General features: G+C 41.9%; 1 protein-coding gene across 1 annotated transcript in view; it reads left to right on the top strand.

Moving 5' to 3' along the window:
- The window catches only part of FARS2 (phenylalanyl-tRNA synthetase 2, mitochondrial), a 210,816-nt gene that overhangs the window by 115,450 nt on the left and 68,510 nt on the right, over positions 1–26,856 (top strand). Inside the window, exons 5-6 of the mRNA XM_054381749.1 lie at positions 3,713–3,873; positions 17,883–18,034. Of these exons, the coding sequence (XP_054237724.1) occupies positions 3,713–3,873; positions 17,883–18,034 (313 nt within the window). The remainder of the gene's footprint in view (positions 1–3,712; positions 3,874–17,882; positions 18,035–26,856) is intronic.

Consider the following 26,856-nt stretch of genomic DNA (forward strand, 5'->3'; position numbering starts at 1 on the left):
TTTTGCTGTAGGTCTGGTTCTCTTCAAAGGGAACAGTTGGATGCACAAAAAGCAACATAATTTTCCCAAGATTTTAGGTCCAACACCAGATGCACAAACAGTCCAGTTTGCTGTAGGTCCAGTTGCATTCAAGCAGTCAGATGCACCAATAACACAGTTTATTTACACTTGCAACCTATACACAGATTCTCTGTGATTGCTGGTGACAGCACCTTAACTGCAGAAATCTCTGCCCTGCTGTAAGAAAATGCAATTGTATTCACATGTGTAATTTCCTGGGGCAAAGTACACTCTTATCTTAACTAAGGGCACAACTTACCAAAAGGGCATCCCTTCTGAGGAGGGTGAGGAGGACAAAGCCCATCAATGTTTTCCCTAGGTCATCATTGTCAAATTCTCATCCACACATTGGGTTCCCAAAAGGGCTAATATTTATACCTTGTTTTTCTGTTGTGTAAAGCCTGGAGGTGAGACTGTAGCCCCTGTTTGGTTGCACAAGTATTTCGTCATGGGCTTTTCAGACCTGATGTCTTCTGCTGGGAAAAATTATCTTCTGACAGGAAAAATCAACTTCAGCCAGTAAAAGCTGAGTGCAGTTGGGAATAGTTAACTTCTGTGATAAGCAAGACAAAAAGAATGCCGGGGCCACACCTGGCCCCAGCCAGCACTCCTTTTTGATCCCATCACAAACAGGGACAGCTGGGTCTTCACCCAGTCCCAATGTCTGGTTTAGACCTGGGTGCTAATCATTTATGCCTTCCTATTTCCCGTATTTGTGCTTCCAACAGACGGGGGGCAGGAGGATGGGGCCAATCTTTTTTTAGTGGTGTCCAGTGACAGGACAAGAAGTAACTGGCACAAACTTGAACATAGAAAATTCCATGTTAACATGAGGAGGAACTTCTTTACTTTGAGGGTGGTAGAGCACTGGACCAGGCAGCCAAGAATGGTGGTGGAGTCTTGCTCTCTGGAGTCATTCAAAACCCACCTGGATGCTGTCCTTTGAAATCTATTCTAGATGAACCTGCTCTGGCAGGGAGGTTGGACTAGATGACCTCCAGAGGTCCCTTCCAACTCCTGTCATTCTGTGATTCTGTGAGAAGGTAAATGAAGATCTGAGGATTTAGTGGGATATAATCCATGAGTTCAGGCAGGGCATTACAGATACTTGTTGGTAATTGTGAAGCTTCCCATTCTGGCTGTTCAAATTTAACTTTCAGTTAACAAGTGTTTTTTGGAGAATGGCTTGACTGGTCTGCATTTAAGTGTAAACATCCATTTGGGCTTAAAGCTTAAGAGCAGCACAGAGAGATAGGACTTTTCAAAGAAGGTGAGAGCTCTTGAGCTCCCCTGTAAGACACAGTCAAGCTGCTTTATCCTTTCCTTTTCCATCTTTGGCTGCCTGACATGTACTTAAGGCAAGTGTGTACTTGGTGTGTAGTCAAGTTTTTCATGTGAGGCAACAGGAGCCTGGCAGTGTATAACCCTTGGAGGGCTGTTTGGGGAATGCTCACATGTCAGGAAAGCTTTGTCCTTTGGGCTGTGTCCTTTTCAAGCTGTGCTGCTTTGGTTATCCCACCAGGTTGTTGGAATCTGCCACTTTGGCCAGGTCTCCTCGTCAGAACCTCAACCTGGTTTTTGACACACGTTAAGCTATTCTGTGTTCACCTTTTCTGTCATGTTGGCTTGCACTCAATTGACTTTGTTGATAGTTGAGTGTATCTAAGCATATATGTGTGCTGTGAAAAGATCTGGGTTGCTTTCTCGCTCAATGGTGTGGTTTAACTTCTAAGCCACCTGGTCATTTCCAACCAGAGATATGTTTAGAATCATGTGTCATGTTAAGGGTAAGATCCTGATGTCTGCCTGTCTCAGATTCCAGGACTCTTACTGAAACTATTTGACAAAGTTAACTCCTCTCTTTTCCAGTGCTCCAATAAGGACTTCACAGCTTCACAAAGTTAAAGCAAACATATGGTTTAATTGTTCAAAATGATAGATACAACTGGTTTGGGATTGCCAGTCATAAATTCACTGATTGCACAATGATCTCAGGTTAATAAATCCTGGGTAACATCCAGCAGAGTCAGAGGCCCAAACCTTTGCAGTAGCTCTAATATAAAATAGAAATGCAGCAAAAGTTAAGCCCTATATTGAAGGCATAATTCTCACCAAGAAAGGTGTCCCTGTCTTAGGTAGAGGAAAAGGAGCACAGCCTGTTGACCATCCTTGTCTCAGTTTCTCCTGCCCTGCTGCTGCTGCTGGCCACGCTGCACCTCTGCTGCTGGCCCATGCAGCACCTCCTCCACTGGCACTGGTACTGGTGTCCCTGCACACTTGCTGGTGCAGTGCCCCCTGGCATGCTTGCCAAGAGATGTCTTTCTTGTGGGTTTTATACCCTAGTTGTCCCTGCCTTCTAGGTGACATTTAGCATGATTTGGGAGGAAAGTTGAGTAACATAGTCCTTAATATTTAGCATGGACTTAATTTTGCTCATTAGCATATTGAGGGGTGTCAGCCTTAAAATTAAAATTGCAGTTAATTAGGCAAAGGTCTTTGTTCACACACCCTGGCCCTCAAAATCCGCTTTGGATGTTTCTGTTATTGGAGCCCTGCTTCATCAGTTTTAGCCAAAACAGGGCTGTCTTTGTGAGATTCCCTCCTTCAGCTCTTTGGCAGGCCAGCTTCTTGGGTCTTCGTTTAACACAAGCACCTGCTGCTTATAAATGACCTTAGTCCCAAAACATGCTAAATCAACTTGCCTTCCTGTCCTGTGGTAAAGTAGGCAGTTTTCCCAGAGCATGCTTTAGCCTTGTTGAGTTCCCCAAGGTAGTTCTTCAGCTGCTTTAAGTCAACACTATTGACTTGGAGCTTCATAAAGAAGTTGGAGAAGAGATCAGAGACTAAGTAGCTGAAGATGCAGAGTGCAGAGGAAATTTGCCATTTCTGATCTACCAGTAATCACCAGTGATGTGGGGAAGAGGAATCATCACCTCCTATCATATGTACTTAAATGAGCATCAATGAATTAGGGACTGGAGCATCTCTCTGAGGAGGAGAGGCTGAGAGACCTGGAGCTGTTCCATCTGGAGAAGAGCAGGCTGAGAGAGTATCTTCTCAATGCTGATCAATCAGTAAAGGGTGAGGGGCAAGAGGATGAGGCCAGAGTCTTTTCAGTGGTACCCAGAAACAGGACATGAAGCAGTGGGCACAAACTGGGACCCAGAAGATTCCATCTGAACAGGAGGAAAAACTTTCCTGTGAGGTTGCCAGAGCCCTGCATCAGGCTCCTCAGAGATGAGTGGAGTCTCCTTCTCTGGAGTGTTTCCAAACCCACCTGAACATTGTGATCACGGGCAACCTCCTTTAGCAAGGAGGTTGGACTAGATGATGCCCAGAGGTCCCTCCCAACCCCCACCATTCTGTTATTGTGTGATTCTAAGGTCAGATTAGCTCAAAGTTTGTTTGTTGGTCTCAAAATAAATACTGGTTTGAGCAGGGGGTACTTTTTGAGTTCACGCTTAGTCCTCTTATTTCTTAGGACTTCTGTCCTTCAGCCTTTAGATCTTCCATTTGGCAGTTACCTGTAGTTTTTTTCTGTCTTGCTACTTCACCTTTTTGTTCTTTCTTGGTAAATAGTGAACATTTTATCAGCAATTTTTCATGTTGTAAACTTAAGCTCTTGAATTTTTATCTTGTTTGTTTATTGCAGCTGGTGCTCAGGAAAAAATTGGCTGGGCATTTGGCTTGGGTTTGGAGAGGCTGGCCATGATCCTGTATGATATCCCCGACATCCGACTTTTCTGGAGTGAAGATGAACGCTTCTTGAAACAGTTTGTTGTGCCTCACATTTGGCAAAAGATAAAATTCCAGGTAAAATAATATATATGATCATACCTTTATGTCAGTAAGAAGTGTGTGTAGAATAGAAAATATCACACAGTTAAAATTCTGTGCCATTAACTAATTAGGTTGTAAAGCAACAGCTTTACAGCTATCATGACTCTCTGATAACACTGTGGTAGCTTTTGATGATAGCATTTTTTTCAACCAAATCATGTTGTGAGGTGTTTCTGATAGGCAGTGAATATCTCTGCTCTGAGTAACACTTAAGCATGTATTTAACTTGTAAAGGTATCCAGAAAAGGGATTGATTTAGGCCTGTGTGTTGTTTGGGTATGTTCTTGTGTCCACCATTCTGTTTTGTTATAAAAATATGTTTGATGCTGAACAGTAAATGTCATAACGCATTGCAATTTTTTCCCATTGTTTTCACTCCATATTAATTGAAGTCAATGTGAGTTGCATTGTCAGACTTTGGTAAAATGCTTTGTGAATATGCCTTGCTATCTTTAGCCTCTCAGCTCTTCAGCCTTGTCCCTTCCTCACAGTGATGGCAGGGGAAGAGCGCAGGCTCAGCTTCTATTTTATTTGTAACTCCTCTGCTGAGGTGATTTTTGAGGATCACCAAATCACTCCAGGTGTAGTTGGTGACAAGTCACAGCAGAGTCTGGTAATGTGCCTTTAGTCATTTGTGAAGAGCTTCTGCTCTTCACAATCCAAGACTAAGGATGGACAGGGTGGGAAGGACTAAGCACCTGCAGGATGTAATGTAATAAAACAAATGGCTTGGATCTGGTCTCGAGTGCTGTGCTACAGCTGTATTTGTCAGAACTCTGGGTATCATTGCACATCGTCACTTTGCAGATCATGCTGAGCTGGTGTTCCTACAAAAGAAAAAAAGCTGCTGTGTCCATGGGTTGACAACTCAAGAACAGCACCCAAATGAAATGACGTTTAGAGGAGGAAGTCAGTCACAGTTCAAATGAAGTGTGCTGTGCCCAGAGGTGTTGATTAAGATGAATGGGCTCTGGTGGCAGGACGGTTCCTGGACCCTCCATCATTTTGGTGCCGTGGAGAGCAAGTGATGTGTCACATCAATTGACTGCTGATTCATTCTCTCTTTGCAAAGTCACTTTCATTTGATGCTGCTGCTGGCTGTGGCTGCTGTTGCTTTAAATAATTGTTTATTTGGATTGCAGATGAGCCTTGTGGCCCGGAGTGAGGCAGTGCAGAAGCTCTTTGTGATGTTCTAAAAGAAGCTCTGGTACAGAGGGAATCTGGATCAGATTCCTAGCCAAGCTGTAAACTCCCTCTATGAGATGATGGGAGTTGCTTTCTCCTTCTTTTCCTCATTTCTGCAATATCTGCAATAAACCAAGCACCATCTACTCTTTACCACCCTCTTGCATCATCACCAGGGGCTGCTCCTTCCTTGTATCTGCTGGCACATGGAGTCTCTCCAAACTTAGTTTCTTCATAATAACCTGTTAGCATCAGTACTCAAAATTTAGACTTTCTAACTAAGGTCATTCTGGTGGTGCTGGGATAGACAAAGCATCCAGAAAGTTCCTGCTGGGAGATACAATTTTGGCAGTGGAGTGAGCAGAGCTGACAAGCAGCTTGAACTGGCACTGTTTGCTCCCCACTGAAGCCAGAATGGTCTTAGTGGCCCTAATCCAGGAGGAGTTTTCTACTTTGAAAAGTGAATGGTCAAGGTTAGTGGAGGTAGAACAAGTTTATCTTCAGAAAGATATAGTTGTGTGGAAAGAATTGATGATAATAAATATGTGAAGGACAAGATTCAGGAGGGTGGAGCCAGGCTCTTCTCAGTGATGTCCAGTGAAAGGCAAGGGTCAATGGGTGCAAGCTGGAGCATAGGAGGCTCCACATAAACATAAGGAAAAACTTTTTCACTGTGAGGGTGACAGAGCACTGGAACAGTCTGCCCAGAGAGGTTGTGGAGTCTTCTTCTCTGGAGACATTCAAAACCCACCTGGATGTGTTCCTGTGGCCAGGGTGCTTAGACTGGATGTTCTTTAGAGGTCTCTTCCCACTCCTAACATTCTGTGCTTCTGTGATTCATTATACAGAAAAAGAAATAAAACTGAGCTTATCTTTCTCCTGTGCAAGGTAGCAAAGGCTGGCCAATTAAATCCCCATTCTGATGCTGAAGGATTTACCCAGTAGCCCAGTTTGCACTATCTGCTGTGTGAGCCCTCCTGTTCACACCATTACACAGAACAACTTTTTTCCCTTACTCTGCACTCGTCAGTTCCCTGAGACAGCCATCAGCCCTGTGCACATCCTTCTTTGTTGCTGGGAGATGTGGAGCTTGTCCTGAAACTTTAGAAGACGCTGAGAGTAAAGTGCACTGGCAGATCTGAGGGGAAACTGCAAATTAAACCATCTTAGTCTATATCCTTTATTCCATGTTTGAGAAGGAAAGCATCTAATGTGTACACCAGCCATTTCAACCAGTTCCTGCTAAATTCACTGTCTGATCCATCAATAGTATGCTGCTCCACATCATTTGTATTTATTAGCTTTATTTTCCAGTAAAAAAGTAAATAGATTCACTGGCTGCTACATTTTCAGATTTTTTTTGTCAAGATGAGGTAACTCCATGCTTAAATGGTTATTCATTTATTATGTTTGCTTTCTAACAGTGCATTTATTAAAAGCAAATACACAACCATTAGTATGTAAATTTAACTTGGATGCCTAAACAAATGAGGTACAGCCTCAACTTTGATTTATTGTCTAATTTACTTTCATTGAAGATGTATATGGGTATGTGTGCTTGTGGAGGTACAAGAGAGAATAGATGATGGTGTAGCATAAACATTTTATTGACATAACTTTGGGCAGGTTAAATTTCATAGGGGTGACTCACACGGATCGCCTTAAAGGAACATCAATAAAATCTTTACAGTGCTGTATCATCTCAGGTTTGTATACTGTGCAAAACTTTGTGAAACTCCTTTCTTAGTGTTGGATAGCCATGGAAAGAAAACCTTCTTCATTGTGGAGATGAAGCTGCTCAATTGGATTAGAAATTGCCTGATCATCAAGTCTTCTCTCATCAGGATGTGGTATTTTGAATCATTTGTAGCCAGTGCTGGTATTAAAGCTCCAGGAACCTGAGTCCTCTGGCCTGAGTCAGGCAAAGTACAGAAGCAAATGCTGAGCTTTAAACTTGTGAGCAGTCCCGTTTAGATCAATGGGTTAGTTCCTATGTTCAGTCAAAGGTAACCTAAATGACTAAATAGTTTCAGATATCTTTGACCCTGGTTTTACTGGTCAACACTTGAGTAAAAAAAGTCAAGAAGCAAATCCTGTTTACTGAAGAGTAAACTAAACAGGGCTTGAATTCTCATTCTCAGCTAAAGATGATTAGCTAAAACATGGGAAGGAAAGGAGAATATAGAGACTCTGAAATGAGAAGAGTGTCAGTCACAGGAAAAAACAAAACACTAAGATAAAACAAAGTAGGAGGAAGGTAGAAGGAATAAAAGCTCTGCTTTGAGCACTGAGGGGAATATGGAAAAGTCTGAGGGCAAACAGGAAGTTTAAATCCAGCTGCTACTTAGGCAGCTATACTGTGAGGTGGATGAGAGATGGTTTTTCCTCTGTGGTTCCTAAAACTCACATCCATTCTCTGATTCACTTCTCAGTGTTGCCCCACACCCTCAGCACAGGCAAGAAGACAACACTTTTCTTCTTCAGAAGTAAAATCCTGTAAGGTGGCTTTGCCACTGGATAATGTGCCACAGCACTGTGGCTTGGATGCATAAGTGGCACAAGGGAAGGATCATGGATCCATGAGGGAAGTAGGTAGAAAGAGGAACTTTTGCTAGCTAGGTGTCTTCCTTGTGTGTAACCTGGACATCCAGAACCTCAGTCCTGGAGTAAAGAAGGAAGTATTCCAGAAGTAATTGAAAGAAAAGTCAAGGAGAAGAAAGGACGAGTAACTTGGAAGAAGAAATGTGATTGAAAGTTTTTTGTCACGTAAATTGCAATGGCCCAAATGAAACCAAACTGGGCAACACCCACAAGACCTACTGAGTCTGTAGATGTCTCCCATGGATTTCAGACTGGGCTCTCCCAAGGCTTTGGCACAAGCAAAAGAAGTGCCTCAAGAATGACCACCTCAGGTGTGGCAGAATTTGGAGCATATTGTGAATTTAGAGGATGATGGATGGATGTGTACAGACTGTGTCAACAATACAAGTGAAAGAGATTCCCAGCCACTGGGAACAAAGCACCACAGACTTCCTTCCAGTTTGTTTTTAAACACAAAGGAGCAACTGTAGCCTTTGCTGAATTTTGAGCTTGCCTCAACACGATGTAAATAAACGAATCTCCAGTTAAAAATGCTACTGCAATGTACAGTTATTACCAGAAGGATCATTTTTTTGGGAGGCAAATTCCAATACAACCAAATCAAAGTACACCTGATAGTATTTAAGTGATTACATGGCCAAAAGGGCAATAAGCCTCAAAAAGCATGTGTTGCTGTGGTTTGCTCTGGTCTCTAAACCTTGTGTATTTGCAGTTTGACTGTTTGAAGCTCTTTAAAACAAACAGCTCACAAATGAGTAATTCTCTTGCTGCATATATAAACCAATCTTTATTGCTTCCCAAATTGTGAAGTATAATAGTTATACAAGTCTTTAAATAAACCATGGAGCAATTTTCAGCAGCGATATATATGCTGAAACCCATATGACATTAATATTAGGTGAAGGAGTAAACCTGGAAATCTAAAATAACAATAGATTTTGTACTGGTTATATGAAGCTCTTAGAACCATCTGCTAGTGGTTTCAGCAGGAATCCACAGACATTCAGAGCTTTTAGTCTTACTGTCTGCAAAAATACGTAGCTAGTAATATTTTTGCCAGTATTTTTCCAGTATTGGTTTAATTACAGTGTGGTGAAGAGAATTCAGCTAGGAGGATGGCACAGTAATTCTCTTAATAAGTCTTTGTCCCTGACCTGAGAAATTGCTCCATTTCTCTGCTCAATAATTCTGTTTTCCATGCTGTTTACAACTCTAGGTGTCTTGTACCTCCTGCCTCAGCTCTTTTGCAGTACTGTTCTGAGAGGGAAAGTTCTTCTTTGTGCTCTGTCTGCCTAAGGGAACCCTGTTTTCTGCCTGGCAGCCCTAGGTCACTATCACAATCTGAATATCTGCATGCTTACACAGCAGGGTTAAATACATCTGGAACCTTTCTGCTGTGAGGACAGGCTGAGAGAGCAGGGGTTGTTCAGGCTGGAGAAGAGAAGGCTCCAGGAAGACATTATTGTGGCTTTTCAGTACTTAAAGGAGCAAATAAGAAAGATGGCAACAGACTTTTTAGCAGTAGTGTTGCAGCTGGACAAGGGGTGATGGTTTTAAACTAAACAGGGGGAGGTTTAGACCAGATATAAGGGAGATGGGTTTTTTTTTGGCCAGGTTACCCAAATAGATCATAGATGCCCCATCCCTGAAAACATTCCATGTCAGGTTGTTTGGAGCTCTGAGCAACCTGCTCTAGTTGCACGTGTCACTGCTGACTTCAGGAGTGGTTGTGCAAGATAATCTTTTAAAGGTCTCTTGCAACCCAAACCATTAAATTATTTGATATAAAGTGGTCTCTAAAATCATGCCTATAGTTGTCACCTGCATCATGACCATCCATTGCTGAGAGTCTCTCTCAGAAATGAGGGCTGGGAAGAGCAGTCTGGGTGGTGTGTGTGTGAACAGAAGCATCTTATGAAGTCCATGATGTTAATAACCACACCAGCCCCTCTGCCCCCATAATTTCTAACTAACACTTCTCTGATCTGAATATATATTAGGCTACAGAAAATAACCAAACAACAGAAGGCACAGTTGTGAAGAACTGTATTATTGTTATTATCATGCCCATCCTCAATTTCTTTCATCTTGCTAATGTGAGAGACACATGGTCCATAGTAGTGACAGTCAAAATGAGGAAGTAATGCTTTGGGGTGTATATGCTGCAGAAGATTTGCTTTTGCAATTAGCTAAATATGAATAATAGGAAGAAATCACCTCTTGTGAGAATTGCTTGTGTCCAGTTTGCGTAGTTATTCCCACATGGAACCTATTCTCCTAAATCAGCAACAGTGAGCCTATTTTCTGATCCTTTTAAAGTAAGGAAAGGCATTAAAGATATACCTCTTCTGCATGAGGATTCTCCTGTTTGAGATTTAAATGTTCTTTATGCATTTTATTGTTCCATATTTAAATGCTTAGTGTGCTTTTTGTGATTGATCTGTTCTTGACTCATGGCTTCTCTGTAGTTTTCCAAGTGTTGTTACTCTTGAAGAAATGTATGGCTTTAGAAATGCTCAGGGTCTGCCTGAAAGGAGTAATTAAAGGCTTTTCTCCCTCTTCTGAGTATTGGACAAGTAAGTAAGCCTTTCATTTCTGTTTCTCTCTAGCTCACCTATCCTTCTCTAAAGTTAGATACTGGGTATAGCTTGCTAGACTACCCTGGTGTTCTAGTATTGGTTTTGCACTTTCTAAGTGGTGATTTGTATTAATTTAGTCCTTAAGGGGGGAAAAAAGTGAAGTACTGAAGTACTTAATTTCACCAAGAGTTGTTGCAACTTGGGGCAACAAGGCTGAGGAGAGGTTGAGGAAGCTGGGGTTGTTTAGCCTGGAGAAGAGAAGGCTCAGGGGAGACCTTATTGCTCTCTACAACTAACTGACAAGTGGGCGTTGGTCTTCTCTCCCAGGCAACCAGCACCAGAACAAGAGGACAGAGTCTCAAGCTGCACCAGGGGTAGTTTAGGCTTGAGGTGAGGAGAAAGTTCTTCACAGAAAGAGTAATTGGCCAGTGGAATGCGCTGCCCAGGGAGGTGGTGGAGTTACCATCCCTGGAGGTGTTAAAAAAAAAGACTGGATGTGGCACTTGGAGACATTGTGTAGTTTTCAGGAGGTGTTAGGTAATAGGTTGGACTTGGTGATCTCTCAGGTCTTTTCCAACCTGGCTGATTCTGTGAGCCTGTGATTGGGCAGTTCTCTCAAGTGAAGAAACAAACCCAGCTAGTTTAGTAGCACTGGAAATCACAAGGCGTATTTCAAACCAGCAATAATTGGCTGTGTAATCTGCCCATCAACAAATTGCTGTATGTTACAGTTGGGATCTTGTTAATTCCTAGAGAGTACAGATTTTTATGATGCAGTATCTACAACAGCATTTCCTGAGTGACAGAGATTAGCTCTTGAATCTGAGAATTGTAGAAAGATGAGGGCATTGCTTTGTAGCATAGCAAGGTCTGAGACCTGGAGTTGGACCTGGCTGAGAAATATGAAGCATCACTGCCACTGTCTTGGAAATCTCTATGCTTTTTAGGAGGGAGGGAGGAAAATAAAAACAGCCTATTAGGTGGGAAAAGGGCTTCAAGGTGTTGCACATGCCTGTAAGATTTATGATGCCAGCTTAGTTTGGTGTAAGTTATATTGGGGTATTCTGGAGATTCTGCTGTTTAAACAATAACTCTCTGGAATGGTGGATTTAATGAGTAGAAAAGGAAATATAATCAACAGTGCGTTATATGAGATTTTTCATCTAAGCTGAAATAATATGTTGCGTGCAATTTGTTTCCATTGTTCTGCGATACATTGGGAAGAAATACATCTTTATAGTGCTACAATCTCTCTCCAAATACTTTCTTTCTTTATTTAGATATAAATCTTTTATATGAATTGTTGATGTGTGCAGTATTTTACCCCACCGAGCTATTTATCTTGGCATTATTATTAAGCACAATGAGAAAGAAAACATACAACCCGAAACACTAGAAAGAAGGAAACCTTCTGAGCATGGCAAACACTGAATCCCTGCAGCAGTCAATGTCTTCTGCAGGAACTAGACGTGCTCAGCACTGTTGAAGAAGAAATTCCTACTGTTTGCTGAAAAGCTGGGATTCTGCTGACTTAACACCAGTTTATGGCCTGTTCATTACAGGCATGGTAGGTGCTTTTTTAAGGCAGTGCTTCTAGTGAGGTGGGTTTTGTCTCTTCTCTCAAGTAACAAGCAATAGGATAGGAGGAAACAGCCTCAAGCTGTGCCAGGGGAGGTTTAGATTGGTCATTAGGAAAAATGTCTTCCCCTAAAGGGTTGTCAAGCCCTGGAACAGGCTGCCCAGGGAAGTGGCGAAGTCCCCATCCCTTAAGGGATTGAAAAGTCACGTAGATGTGGTGCTGAGGGACGTGGTTTAGTGGTGACCTGGCAGTGCTGGGTTAACAGCTGGACTTCACGCTCCCGAAGGTCTCTTCCAATCAAAATGATTTTTTGATTCTGTGATCTGCTCTTGCACATCTATTCATGCTGGATTCAGAAGTTACTGCTTTGCCAAAGGCAGCCACCTTTGCTTAATCCCAGCACACAGTTATGTGTCTGCTTATTGGACATTAGAGAAGTTCTCTGATAAAATTCCTTCATTTCTTCCTTTGGATATGTGTGTGTTTACGCATAAATGTATGTGTGTGTGTGCACGTATGTATGGATATAGAGAATTTATTATATAGAACTAAGAGAAAAACTGAAGGGAGGTGTAGAAAACATCATAATGGAACATTGTGACTGTGAATTTTAAGCCATGAGAGCCAAGAAATTAAAAATCATGTTTCCTGCAGCAGCCATAATTTGTCTGTGCCAGCCATAAATACCAGAGTGTAAATCTAGGAGCACAGGCACTAATATAGGAAACTTTGTTATCTAAGTTACAGCTGTAAATTTGCAAATTTGAATTTCAGGCCTGTTACATGTTTAAAATTCCTATGATAACACTGAATTATTGTAGTTTCACCATAGAATATATTAAGAAAGGCCTTGCTGTTACAGGACTGCAGGTTTCATTTTGATGAGAATAAATCCCTGCATTAAACCTATGTAGTTTATATACATTTTTCTCCAAAACACAGGCAGTGCAGGACTGCTAAAGCTCAACAGGAGCAGTGCTGCTAAGGCTTGTGTTTTTCTGGCCAAGACCGGTGGTGGCAGTACAGCAGGGCTGGTGTTTTAATGCTTTGGCTGCTGTGGAGCTACTAACCCAGTTCTTGGTACATGTCGTCGTCAAGTTTGCACTTGTGTCACCACTCTTGAAATCCAAGTACAGCTTTTCTCTCCACTGTGTTTGTCACTTTTGCATTGTGTACCCTCATCTGCAGCTGGCAACAGGGAGGGAACCCACAGCACAAAACTTCCCCCTTCTTTTAGTTTAAAACCATCACCCCTTGTCCTCTCAGGTCTTCCTAAAAAGTCTGCCAACAGGCCTTCCTAAAAAGTCTGTCCGCAACTTTCTCACAGACCTCTTTAAGTACTAAAGGACACAGTAAGGTCTTCCAGAGCCTGCTCTTCCACAGGCTGAACAACCCCAATTCTTTCAGTTTGTCCTCACAGCAGAGGGGTTCCAGACCTCACATCATTGTATTCGTAGAATCATAGAATGTCTTAGGCTGAAGGAGACCTTAGAGATCATCTAATCCAATCTCCCTGCCATGGGTAGGGAGCCCTCTGAACTAAACCAGGTTATTCAAGGCCCCATCCAACCTGGCCTTGAACATCTCCAGGGAGGAGGCATCCACAACCTCCCTGGACAGTGCATTCCAGAGTCTTGCCACCCTTATAGTGAAGAATTTCTTCTTAAGATCCAATCTAAACCTATTCTCCTTCAATTTAAATCCATTTACCCTTGTCTTATTGGTGGACACTCTTGTAAAAGGTCCCTCTCCAGCCTTCCTGTAGGTTCCTTTCAGATATTGGAAGGCAGTTCTGAGGGGTTTTGGCCTCCTCTGGTCCTCTTGCAACAGGTCCATGTATCTCCTGTGCTGAGGACTCCAGAGTTGAACACAGTAGCTCTAACTGGTGGCTGGAGATGACAACAGAGCAGAAAATGTCATGGGAAGAACACACTGCTCTCAAGGGGAGCCTCTGAAATGTCTGTTAATTCATAAGGAAACAGAGTCAGGGGCTACCATTTGCCTTGAACGTGGCCAGAGACCAAAGTCAGTGTGCTTTAGAGAGCTATATTGTTAAATGGCAGAGGAGTTTGGAAAGGAGGACAGTGATAACAACAGGATCTGTTGGACCACTGTATGTATTTTCTGGACTGCCTGAATACAAACTTAGTGATTTCATTTTGACCTGCCAGATGGAAACTCTTGTCACATCCCCTTCACGTTTTAGATGTAGCTAATAAATGATTATGTAGCTCTTGAGCAAACAGATCGATAGATTTGAGAGCTAGGAATTTTATCCTTACACTAACTTTGGTGCTGATATAATACTTACTGCAGTGGTAATGACTGCAGCCAGGTAGTGGAGGGACAGTATGATGTGGGATTATTGCCTTCCCTTTTACCATAAAAGATATTTCTGCATTATAAGACCCTGAGAAAAGGTTAGTACTTAATGATAACAAAAGTTATGGTTACTGTTTGAAGCATTTTTCCTTCCAGCCTTTGTAACACACACATGCCTGCAAACACAAAATTACAGTTCTGTTTCTAAAATGATAACACCCTGGATTAAGTGAAAAAGTCTTCAGAGATTTGTTAATCCAGGAGAGCCAGACCCTGCAGCTCATTACATCTTTGAATAACTTTGCCCACATGGAATTTGGTGAACCTGATCAAGTAAATCAAACTGTTCCATGTACATTTTCAAGATCTGATCATGTTGCATTCTTGTCTACATTTCATATTAAGTGGGAAAAAGACTGGTGTTTCCCTGTGTCTGGGATAATCCTGCTTTGTTTGAAATTGATAGCAAAGACTCACTCATTGTTGTGGGTGCTCTTTTGGGGTTTAGGATATTACTGAGTTACTTGAACATGTAATTATTGTTCTTTGGTGCCTTTGTACCTGTGGGAAAGAAAGTAGGCACCTGTCCAAGTGCAGTAATTGTGCTTCTGATTGAATAATGTCCTGAAGCTGGGAGTTTAGTGAGTTTTGGATTAGTCCCTGTAAGCTTTGAATTGTGTTCAGTAGGTTGCTGAAATATAGTAGTGGTAGAGAAGGGTGAGGTGAGAATGAAGTCTGATGCAGGATTATTACATGAACATTTGTATCAGGTTATTTACTGAGGAGTATCTCTAGCATTAGAGAGACAGAGAAATACATGAGAGAATTCAGTGGGTGGTTACAAAGATATTGTGAGGGGACTGGAGCATCTCCCTGAGGAGAAAGAGGCTGAGAGACCTGGTGCTGTTTAGCCTGGAGAAGAGCAGACTGAGAGGGGATCTTCTCAATGCTCATCAATATCTAAAGGACAGGAGCAAGAGGATGGGGCCAGACTCTTTTCAGTGGTGTCCAGGGACAGGACAAAGGGCAATGGGCACAAATTGCAACCCAGGAGGTTACATCTGCACATAAGGAAAAACTTCTTTCCTGTGAGGGTGCTAAAACACTAGACTAGATTGCACAGAGAAGTTGTGGAGTCATAGACATAGAATTGACTGGAAAAGACCTCTAAGATCATTGAGTCCAACTGTCAACCTGACATAACACTACCGTGGCCATTAAACCAAGTCCTAAAGTGCCACATCCACATGTCTCTTGAACACCTCCAGGGATGGTGACTCCACTGCCTTCCTGGGCAACCTATTCCAATGCTTGACCACTCTTTCTGTGAAGAATTTTTTCTTAATATCCAACCAAAACCTCCCCTGGCACAATTTCAAGTCATTTCTTCTTCTATTGCCTGATACTAAGGAGAAGACACCAACCCACACCTCACTAGAACCTTCTTTCAGGAAGTTGTAGAGATCAGCGAGGTCTCCCCTCCAAACAAAACAATCCCAATTCCCTCAGCCACTCCTCATAAGACTTACTCTCTAGACCCTTCACCTTCTTTGTTGTCCTTCTCTGGACATGTGCCAGCACCACAATGTCTTTCTTGTAGTGAAGGACCCAAACCTGAACACAGTATTCCAGGTGTGGCCTCAGCAGTGCCGAGTACAGGGACACGATCACTTCCCTACTCCTGCTGGCCACAAGTTACCTTCTATGGAGAAATTCCAAGCCCATCTGGACGTTGTGATCCTGGGAATCCTGCTCTGGGTGACCCTGCTTTAGCAGGGTACTTGGACTAGATGATCTCCAGAGGTCCTTTCCACCCTCACCATGCTGGGATTTGGGGCTTCTGTGATTTAGTACTGTGACTTTTGTATAGCAGAGGGGATGTTTCTATTTCACTTGTTCATGTTTTATCAAAAGCTCTTGTATGATGGATTTATTGTGCAAGTTTTCTTTAATTTGGTGTACAGGATATTAATTCATTTGACAAATTTATTCCTTTAACAGGTTGGATAATTGTGTGTTATTCACAATTTTATTCACTTGGGAGGGTTATTAATTTCAAACTTGCACTTTAGTCCTTATCAAACATTTATTCACTGGTTTGCACTGTACAGAACAGGACATGAGCATGCTGTAAATTTGCCTTTTAAACAGGTTTATTGCTTCAGCTGGTATTCACTTAGGATTTCACTGCCCCACCGTAAAACATTGCCAGGCATGGATTACATTTTTTGGTGCAATAATGTACTGGATAAGACCAGGGCGTACACACCAGGTACTTATAAGTAAATTAAGAGAAGACATTTTCTCTTCCAGACCCCCAAAATCTTGTGCAAAAGTACTTATTTCAACTGCCATGCACTAATGGAAGGCAGAAATAAGATACTGCATGACTTAGAGGATGTGAATGGTGGAAATGTCTCTGCCAAGACAAGATCTGAAACCCACTGACTCCAGGGAAGTTCCATCAAAACTGAAAAGTTAATAATTCCTTTGTTTTGTTTCTTTTTCTCTCCCTGGTTTTGCAAATAACTTTAGGGGATTCTGACTATAAGATGAGTCTGTCATCAGCAAAGATGTCCTTCATGTTTAAGAGTCTGTAGTTGTACTTGAGGAATTAATTCTGCAAAAAGAAATACATTTTTCATTGTTGTAGATGTTTGGATGTCTATAAAAAGGACTTGGAAGTGAACTGATCCCTCTTTCTAAAGCCAAAGAACGTTTCTTATTGTAACCTTTTAATAAGAATGCACTTGTTGATAAGACTATTGTAGAAATTGGACACCTTGTTTTATGTGAGAGTGATATAAAAGACATACAAACTTTGGACATGAATGTGCTGATAGATCTCAAATCTTTAAAAATACAAAAAATGCTTTTAGAAATTGAAAATCTACCCACCGAATAATCACGTTGAAATAATTTCTTCCTTTTAAACAGCTCTACTACAAAAGTGTTTTTGCTGATTTTAGCAAACAAAACAAGTTTTTGTTCTTTGAATGAATATATCAAAGTAGTTACAAGGGAATCTTTAAAAGACATTTCCTAGTATAAAGCCTTGCATCTCAGTTAAGAGGTCAGTTTGCACTTCAAAAAGCATTTCAGAAAGCTTCTAAAATGTCTGGGTTTTGTGTTATATGAGTTGACAACAGTAGGAGATAAACCTGCCGAGTCCACACACTTATTGTTACAGGTTAAGACTAATGTCTTAATTGTAAATAAGTTTTTCCAGAGAATTTGAGAGAGTCCAAGGGGTGGACTCTTCAAGGGACTGAACAGAATAATAAGAGATATGTTTATCCTATTCCATTGGCCTGCAAAATTCCTGTATAATCTGAGAACACAGCCTGTTTCTCTCTCCTTCCTGTTTTTTTCCCTCCATCCTGCCTTCTGAACTTTGTCTTTACTTCTCTCCCACCAACCAATTGTTGGGGCTATCCAAGTGGTGCAGTGGGGGAGGTAAGGCAGCGTGGCCTTCAGGCTGCAGGGGTTAGCTGCAAGGGGTTAGCTGGACTATTGTCTAATCTTATATGTAAATATATTTTTGTATATGTTTATTACCTTTTATGTTTTTATATTAGTTTGCTTTTTGTAAATAATAATTTCATTTTCCTTCCAAATTCTGTGTAGTGTGGTAAGTTGTGTGTTGAGGTAAATTCCATATTCTGTCTGGTGTCAAACCACCACATTTAAGAAAGTCTGTGTTTTCATTTTTTCAGCCACTCAGCAGATATCCACCTTTGATCAATGATATCTCCTTTTGGCTGCCTTCTGAGACGTACTCCGAGAACGATTTCTATGACTTGGCTCGAACTGTTGGTGGAGACCTGGTAGAAAAGGTTATCCTCATGGATGAATTCACCCATCCAAAGTAGGTAAAACATTCAACACATTTTTTTTTTCTTGTGGTCAGAATATAGATATTTTCATTCTATATAGCAAGAAATTCCTTATTTTTTACAACGTTTGCACCTTTCAGCTTTTTACCTCCAAAGCATTTTTCAACACTTTCAATAATAAATACTTTTACTTAAAGCCTTGGTTTTCTACTTCAGTTTTGTATTAGTACTGAGCTTCAGAATACCTCAGCAACACTGCCACAACCCAGTACTGGGTGCAGAGGATCCTTGTCCAAGTTGTCCTATTACTTGTCTCAAAATCTGACAAGTACCAGCTATTACATAAGCACAATTTGCTGTTTCCAAATACAGAATTAAATATGCTGCTGGCTACCCAACTGGATGTTAAAATAATTTCTATTCTTTGAGATTTTTTTGGTACTTTAGAAAGGCAGGGAGCAAACCTAAATGCAGTGGGGCTTGAAGATGATGGGAAAATGCTTCGTGTTGTCCTCCAACACCTATTGTGGGTATTTTCCTTTCTCCACCCAGATATTATTCTTTCAAATTTGATCTGTGTTGCAGACTAGATTAACACATTATTCCATGACCTGATTTTCATGTTGGTTCAGTGGATTAATATATATCTGTTTTTTTCCTATTTTGCCCTCCTTGTGTGGTGTTATCTGAGACTGTTTCTACTGCATGGAGAAACAGAAAGACCAGTGGGATTTGTGTGGGCATCTGAAAGCTTTGAGTCATTGGTTCTTGAGTGCTCTTTACATGCAAATCCTGCAAAAGGGATCTTAACGCTACACCAAAACAGCATGTCCAGCAGAGGAATGCTAGGGTAAGATAATGAGTACAGGTCATTGTAAACAGCAAGTCTGTGTCTTACAGAGAAATTCAAATGCAGGTTTTTTGTGGATGTGGAAAAAATATTGGACTTGGACTGTGTTATAGTATCAGCACAAGTATATAGAGATTGAAGGCTGTTCACATGGATCCTGCTGGAAATATACTTATCTTCTATCATAATGATTTTGATGCAGTACAGTCAATATTTTTGGTAAAATTTGGGATGCTGGACCCATTTTTAGAACTGATCCAGCCACATAAGGGTTGGAAGGGACCTCTGGAGATCATCAAGCCCAAATCCCCTGCCAAGGCAGGTTCACCTAAAGAAGGTCACCCAGGAACATCTTCAAGTAGGTTTTGAATACCTCCAGAGACAGAGACTCCACCACCTCTCTGGGCAGCTGAGGAACATGCTTTAGTGGTGACCTGGCAGTGCTGGATCAATGGTTGGGCACTTAAGGGTCTCTTCCAATCAAAACATTTCTGTAATTCTGTGTATAATACCTCTGTGTTCATTGCTACTTCTTGTCTACATTCTTCCTGGTGATACCAAACAGGATCCTCTTTGTTGTTTCATCTTCTCTTGGGGGAAGATCTTCTGTGTAGGGTAAGCAGCTCTTTAAGGTTTAAGGTTTGAAGAAATCTTCCCTGCTCCCTCAACAAGAGACTGTATTGTTCTCTAGTCATTCTTGCAGCTTACCGGAGGAGTTCACGTAGCTGGGAGGGCCTCTCCAGCAGCAGTGTGTCAGTCACAACTCAGCTTATGGGTCTTGCTTCTCTTCTTTACTCAGAATATTATCTTCCATAATAGTAGAGTGGTGAGGTAGGGACAGGATTCGTTTCTCTGGATTTCTACTATGTGTGTTTTCGCCGTTGATATGCTTTGACATATCCTGAACTGTCACTGGGATAGTAGTTCAGTACAAAACACTTCTTCATCTGCAAGGAATACACTTCTGGTTCTATTAGTGACTTCTGTAGATAGGTGAGAGGGGTGACAGCTCACTGAGAATTGTCTCACAGACAGGACTTTCCTACTATTGTCCTCTAAAGCCATTAAGCCCTCACTCAACAAACATCCAAATATGCTACAACGCTACAGAGGAAACATTTCTCACTTTCATGTCTGAAGAATTTGGCTGGTGACACCAATGGATTGTTGGGAAGCGATGTGGGAGTCCTCTTAGCTAATTCAACTGCAACAAGAATGGAAGAACTCTTTTTTATCTGCCTCATTAAAAAAAAGACTTCTAGATGAAGACTGTAACATCATGTTACTTTGCTCTTTCTTCTTAGAACAGGATGTGCACAGATATGTAACTTCTGCAGACCAATGACGTAAGCCACACAAGTCATTTTATCTGTTCACTATAGCCTTTGGACTCTTTGAAAAGAATATTCTGCTTAGCCTTAATTCCAAGATAATTGTTCTGTTGCAGGAAAGATATAGCAGTTTCTTTAATTCAGTGTTGCAGAAAAGCCTCTGGGCACAGAAATTAACATAAGAAATCCTCAGTGTTGCTGAGGAACAGGCTGCCCAGGGGGGTTGTGGAGTCTCCCTCTCCAGAAATATTCAAAACTTGCCTGGATGCATTCCTCTGTGATCTGGTATAGGTGATCCTGCTCTGCCAGGGGGCTTGGACTAGATGATCTTTAAAGGTCCCTAACATTCTGTGATTCTGTGATTTTGTGACTGTATGTGACAGGTTGGAATTCTTGTCATCATCATCTTGAATTTATGATTCTGATGTGGAGGATGGCAAAAAGCGTATAGTACAGGGCAGTCTGCAGTGCTGCTTTCTGAAATGTCAGCTACAAGTTTCTTAGGAAGTTCATGTTTGTAGTGAATCACTTCTAGAATTTAGAATTCAGTTTCATGAGGAATTAGGACATTTGACAGTCTTATTGTCCTTCTTAAACCACTTTTCTTGGTTACAGTGCTACAAAGATTGGAAAACAGAAAGTGCTATGCAAATAAAACTAATTTAGAACACAGAAGGAAGTCTTTTAATTAAGATCCTTTATAGAAACTGTCTGTGATACTCCGTAGTTGCCTTACAGACTTTTCTGTAGTTCAGAAACCTGTCAAGGTTCCACTGGGCTTCAGACTCATCACCATGCTTCAGGATGCCTCAGTTACAGTGTGTATTAGCAGCGAAAATTTATTTCTCTACAGGGAAAAGGATAGAGAAGGGCAGAGGAAAAGCATGAGAAGTAATTGTTTTTAAAAGGAAGAGATGTCTGGGGGGGAAAAAAAGTAGATCTTGATTATCTGCTTTGTAAGATGGTAATGTTGAGACATCTTCCAGGAAAGCCCAGGCAATTAAAAGGTAGAGCAGGAAAGATTCTCACTGCTGAAAAGCACAAATCTAGGAGGAGGCCAAGTTACTGTACTGGGCTAATTAAGAGTTGCTTCAACCTAAATGCATCTTAAATAAACTTAACTAAAAAAAGACACAGAATTGAGTAAAACTGAGTAACATGCGATGTGTGAAGAAGGCTTTCCAGAAAATTAACTTTTTGGTTCAATTTAGTTTGCAAACATTTGATTTTCCTCTCCTTACAGTTGAAGCTTGTTGTAATGGGTGGCAGACTAGCAGAGCTCTATCAGTTGTGAAATGTTTCAAGCAGAAACTTATTTCATAGTGCACTCATGTTACTTTGACTTGGAAAAATAAGTGCTCCCTAGTTGAAAATAATGTATGAGCAGAAATTTGGACATGTAGACACATCTGTATTTACCTCTCCTGAGTTTTGTCATTCTTCTACATTCCTGGTCACCCTTTCACAGAGCAAAGAAGTCTGTGTGCTCTATTGCAAGCAGAGAACTGACTTTGAGCAACTAAGTTGAGGTAAGCAGCTAAGTTGAGGTAGGCAGTTCTGGAAACCAGGATAAACATTAGAGCAGACTGAGAGGGAATCCTCTCAATGCTTATCAATAGCTAAAGGGCACGGGCAAAAGGATGGGGCCAGACTCCCTTCAGTGGTGCCCAGCGACAGGACAAGGGGCAGTGGGCACAAACTGGAACCCAGAAGGTTCCATCTGAACAGGAGGGAAAACTTCTTTGCCTGTGAGGGTGCCAGAGCACTGGACCAGCCTGCCCAGAAAGGTGGTGGAATTGTTTTTTCTGTAGTTTCCTTCTCTGGAAAGATTCCAAACCCATTTGGACATTGTGATCCTGGGTAACCTGCTCTGGATGACCCTGCTTTAATAGGGGCAGTTGGACTAGATGATCCCCAGAGGTCCCTTCCAATTTCAACCATTTTCCAGTTCTCTGGTGTTCTGTAATGTAAAAGCTAGCACAGTCTGGACAGCTGAATGTGGATAGGAAAAGTAAGGCCACCTGATTTTTAGGATATTCTTGGAATCTAAAGCTTGCAACAGACTTGTCCTGATAACAGTGTGAGGGTGTAACTTTATCTGAGATGAGTAGCACAAACCATGGCTGCAACACCCCCATTGTTCAGGTGTATAAAGAATAAACCAGCAGATATGAAGAAATACTTTTTGCTTTGCTGAAATTCCAAGGAATCAGAGTGAGACTATGGCAGTTACAACAATAATAGGAGTGAGGTGTCTAAAAATGAAGCAGAGTAGAGAAAAAATGTCCTTTGAGAGTGAGTAAAATGTTTTCCATGGTCCATTCTGTGGATTTAAGCTCTGTCTTCTTGATGCATTAGCTGCAAGCATTCAGGTGTTCAGTGTTTGGTTTGTGGACCATTTTTCTGTGTGTGGTTTGTGAACTCAGTTCATTGTGTCTTGCCTGGAGTTGCCATCTGCTGCGTGAGCTGTGCTGTTTCTGCTGCTCAACTGAATTATTTCTGTCAAGTCCTTGGAGATTTTTAAAGACCTTTACACATCACTGTGCAAACAGGTGATGAGTGAGGATTTGTGGCTGACATTTTTCCCTTTAGAACATTCTCGTGAGCAAACATTTGTAAAAACAAAGAGAATATTTTGGACTATGTTGACACTGAAAGAAGAAAAGAAAGTCAAGGGGTTTCCTTACTTTTTTTTTTTTTTTTTTTTTGCAAATCACAGAATTGCAGGATGCATCCTTTTGGAAGAGACTTCAAAGATCATCCATCCCAACCCTCAATGGTTTTTATCCCTTAGACTGATAGATCTCTTCTTTTTGGTATTTTGCATAATCCTGTCAGATATGATAGTCTCACACCCTCATTCTGCGAAAGGATTTTCTGCATTTCGTAGAGTTTGTTTTCCTGCTGGTCTAGGAGCTGTTGTTTTTAGAGTTTGATATTCAAGTTTCTCTTTTGTTAGAAAGAGAAGGGAAGGAAGTCAGGATGTGTCTCCACACCTGCCTTTGCAAGGTGGATGTAGGCTGAAGAAAGTACACAAAACTGTAACCATAAAATATACTGTGTCCTCAATGGTACTTAAGAGGTAAATTTTTAATCAGAACAACTAAAAATACCCTGAAAAAGCAATGTGGAGACAGTAAAGGGGGGATGGGAATTGATTTGCTGCATTTTGACAGCTCTGCTGTTTAAAATATGTGGGGGAAAGATAAGAAAGGATTTATTCTTGCCTTTGAGTGAATTACTTGCACACTTCAGGGGTAAGAGCTGCACATTTGTGCTGGGCTGTTAAATGAAGTGAAAGGGAATGTATTGGCTGCTGTGTGGGAGGAAGGTATGTGCCCTGTGGCAGCATCTTCAGAGACTTTGGGAGTACTTGCATGACCTGTGTCTCTTCTTTTCCAAATGGTAAAAGGAATAGATCTGACAGAGAGGAGTCAGGTCCTATTGACTGCTGTGTTGTGTTAGCTTCTTGTTATTATATAGAAATACAATGTACTAACATAATTCTCCTCTTTATTGACATATTTGGTGCATATTTCCTTACCTAGATGGAGGTCAAAGCAAGTACTTTTAGATCTGGTTTATTTTTTTTCAGCTGGCTTGGGTTTTGTCTTGCTCCTGGAAGAGGTGAATTAAGCAGAACAATTCTAAAGCCTGCTGCTGGTGTTATGCAAGTTAAACAAATCAGTTTGGTCCCTCAACACCTTGCTGTTTTTCAGGCTGAGCACTTTACATTTTGCTGAGGGATTCTTTGAGATTACCTTTAACTGCTGAACTGGCAAAGTCCCAGCAGCAGCTTCTCTGCAGAGAAAACAGCCCAGGAGTTGCTTTTCACAGGAGCTAGCAAAGAATGGGTTTACCCATTAATGAATTTTGTTCTCTAGCTCTCTATTTTCTTTTATTTCATCAAAAAAGTGTAAGGCTAATATTTCTGTAATAGATTAAACGTTTATGAAGGACTCTATTGGTAGATACTGGTTGACATCTGAGCCTTTCTTCATCTGTCATAGGAAAGCATCACTATATAGTGACTAGATAAAGCACTGCTGTAGTACCCCTGGTCTCTCTTCTCTTTTCCCTCCCTTGTCTCAGAATGACACATTTTCTCTCATGAATGAGAACTTTATCTGTTGTTTCTTTTGCTTCATGGGCATCAGCTTAGAAAAGGTTGTGGAGGTGTGTGCTTTTGAGGGTATTTCACTCCTGGGGTGTGTGTGTGTGTGTGTCAGATGTTCCCCTGTGCTCCAGACCAACCCAATGACCAGTGGTGTTTGCTTGCTTCCCAGTCAGAGTGGCCCCAACCACACTTTGGTTTCTTCCTCTCCCCTGCCTTTTCTCCTTTGAGCAGCAGCTGTGTAGAAATAACAGATCCATTCTCATACCCTCTGAGTTCCCGCTCAGAGGTCGTCCAGGGACTTTCTGGCCAAAGTCATTTAAAGACTGGGCTGCCCAGGAAGAGATGCTTAATTAAGACATACAACTTCTGCTCTGTCCCACCAGAGCTGGTATAATCTACCACCTGAAGGCTGAAATGGTGAGGTTTTCATCCCAGATGCTTGGAGGTTTAAAGCAGTCTGCACTTGGGCTCCATGTCTGTAACTATGAGATAATCCTAACATGCTGATGGCTACATAGCTCCAGGACAGAATCATAGAATCACAGAACTGTCAAAATTGGAAGAGTCACAGGATCACAGGATGTTAGGGGTTGGAAGGGACCTCTGGAGAGCATCGAGTCCAACCTCCTTGCCAGAGCAGGACCATAGAATCTAGCACAGATCACACAGAAATGCATCCAGATGGGTCTTGAAAGTCTCCAGAGCAGAAGACTCCACAACCCCTCTGGGGAGCCTGTTCCAGTGCTCTGTGACCCTCAAAGTGAAGAAGTTCTTCCTCATGTTGAAGTGGAACCTCCTGTGCTGTAGTTTATATCCATTGCCCCTTGTCCTCTCACAGGGCATAACTGAGAAGAGCCTGTCCCCTCCCTCTTGATGTTTATTAAATCCCTTATCAGTCTTCTCTTCTCTAGACTAAAAAGCCCCAGGGCTCTCAGCCTCTCCTCATAAGGCACATGCCCCAGTCCCTTAATCATCCTGGTAGTTCTCTGTTGGACTTTCTCAAGTAGATCCCTGTCTGTCTTGAACTGGGGAGCCCGAAACTGGATGCAGTATTTCAGGTGAGGTCTCACCAGGGCAGAGTAGATGGGGAGGAAACCTCCCTCAGTCTGCTGGACACACTCCTCTTAATGCACCCCAGGATATCATTGGCCCTCTTGGCCACAAGAGCACGTTGCTGTCCCATGGATAACTCGTTATCCACCAGGACTCCCAGGTCCTTCTCCACGAGGCTGTTCTCTAGCAGATCTCCTCCTAACCTGTAGTGGTGCTGTTTATTATTCCTTCCCAGATGCAGGACTCTGCACTTATCCTTGTTGAACCCCATTAGGTTCCTCTCTGCCCAGCTCTCTGGTCTGTCCAGGTCTCACTGAATGGCTGCACAGCCTTCAGGTGTATCAGTTAAGCCTCCCAGTTTGGTATTGTCAGCAAACTTGCTGAGCAGATACTCTGTCCCCTTATCAGTGTCATTGATGAAGATGTTGAACAGGACCGGACCCAGCACTGATCCCTGGTGGACTCCACTAGTTACAGCTCTCCAGCTGGACTTGGCACCATTGACCACCACTCTGATCCCTAACTCAGTCTTCCCTGACTAGTGGAGAGTCTTCCCTTCTCCAGGTTTCTTCTCCTTCATCCAGAATCTGGAATTCATAGGGGAGTTCATCTTAGGGCAAAGACTGAAGCAAAGAAGGCGTTCAGCAACTCTGCCTTCTCTGCATCTTCAGTTATCAGGCCTGCCTCCTCATTCAGCAGTGGGGCCACACTTTCCCTATTCTTCCTTTTCCTACTGATATGTTTGAAGAAGCCCTTCTTGTTCTCTTTAACTTCCTTTGAGATTATCATGTCCAACTGCTTGCCTAGAGCTCTCAAGGCCACAATTACTGCTAGAACGCTACCACTAAACCATGTCTCAAAGTATTGCATACATGTATTTTAAGTACGTCCAGGAATGGTGACTCTACCACCTCCCCTGGACAGCCTGCTTGTCCTGCACAACCCCCTTTCTGACAATCCCAATGCCCTGCTGTTCTGATGCTCCAGGACTGAAACTGCCAGGGATTAGCTTCCCTGGACATCTCATGCAGTAACAGGGACGTTCACAGAGCACAAGACAGCCATCATGAAGAAACTGAAATGAAAAGTTTTTAATCCTCCTTTTCCTCTCCAGCAAAAGTATTCCAGATTGAAAGGAATATAGAGAATTAAATGAGTAAATATGCACATATTTTTCCTTTAAAAATGGTTTTTCCAGGTATTTTAGGAATTCTGCATTTCAGTTAGCTCTACTCCAGCTTCTTTATAGGACCTGCTGGGTGAGGTCAGGGAGAGTAAAAATGAGCATGCATTTGCACAGCGCAAGCCAGAAATTGTCTGATATGGAAGTAGACCTTTTCAGCACCTCCTTATCATGTTTATCTGTGTAGACTTGGAATCTGTCTGCATATTTCTGTTAAGAATCCTCTTTGAAAGTTTTTGAATGCTTCATCTAGAGCTTGTGGCATCAGATACCTTAGTCCCTTGAGTTGCTTTGAAAGTCCCTCAAATGGCAGTTCCCTA

Source organism: Indicator indicator, chromosome 6 (assembly GCF_027791375.1).
Source record: "Indicator indicator isolate 239-I01 chromosome 6, UM_Iind_1.1, whole genome shotgun sequence".
Classification (NCBI taxonomy): Eukaryota; Metazoa; Chordata; class Aves; order Piciformes; family Indicatoridae; genus Indicator; species Indicator indicator.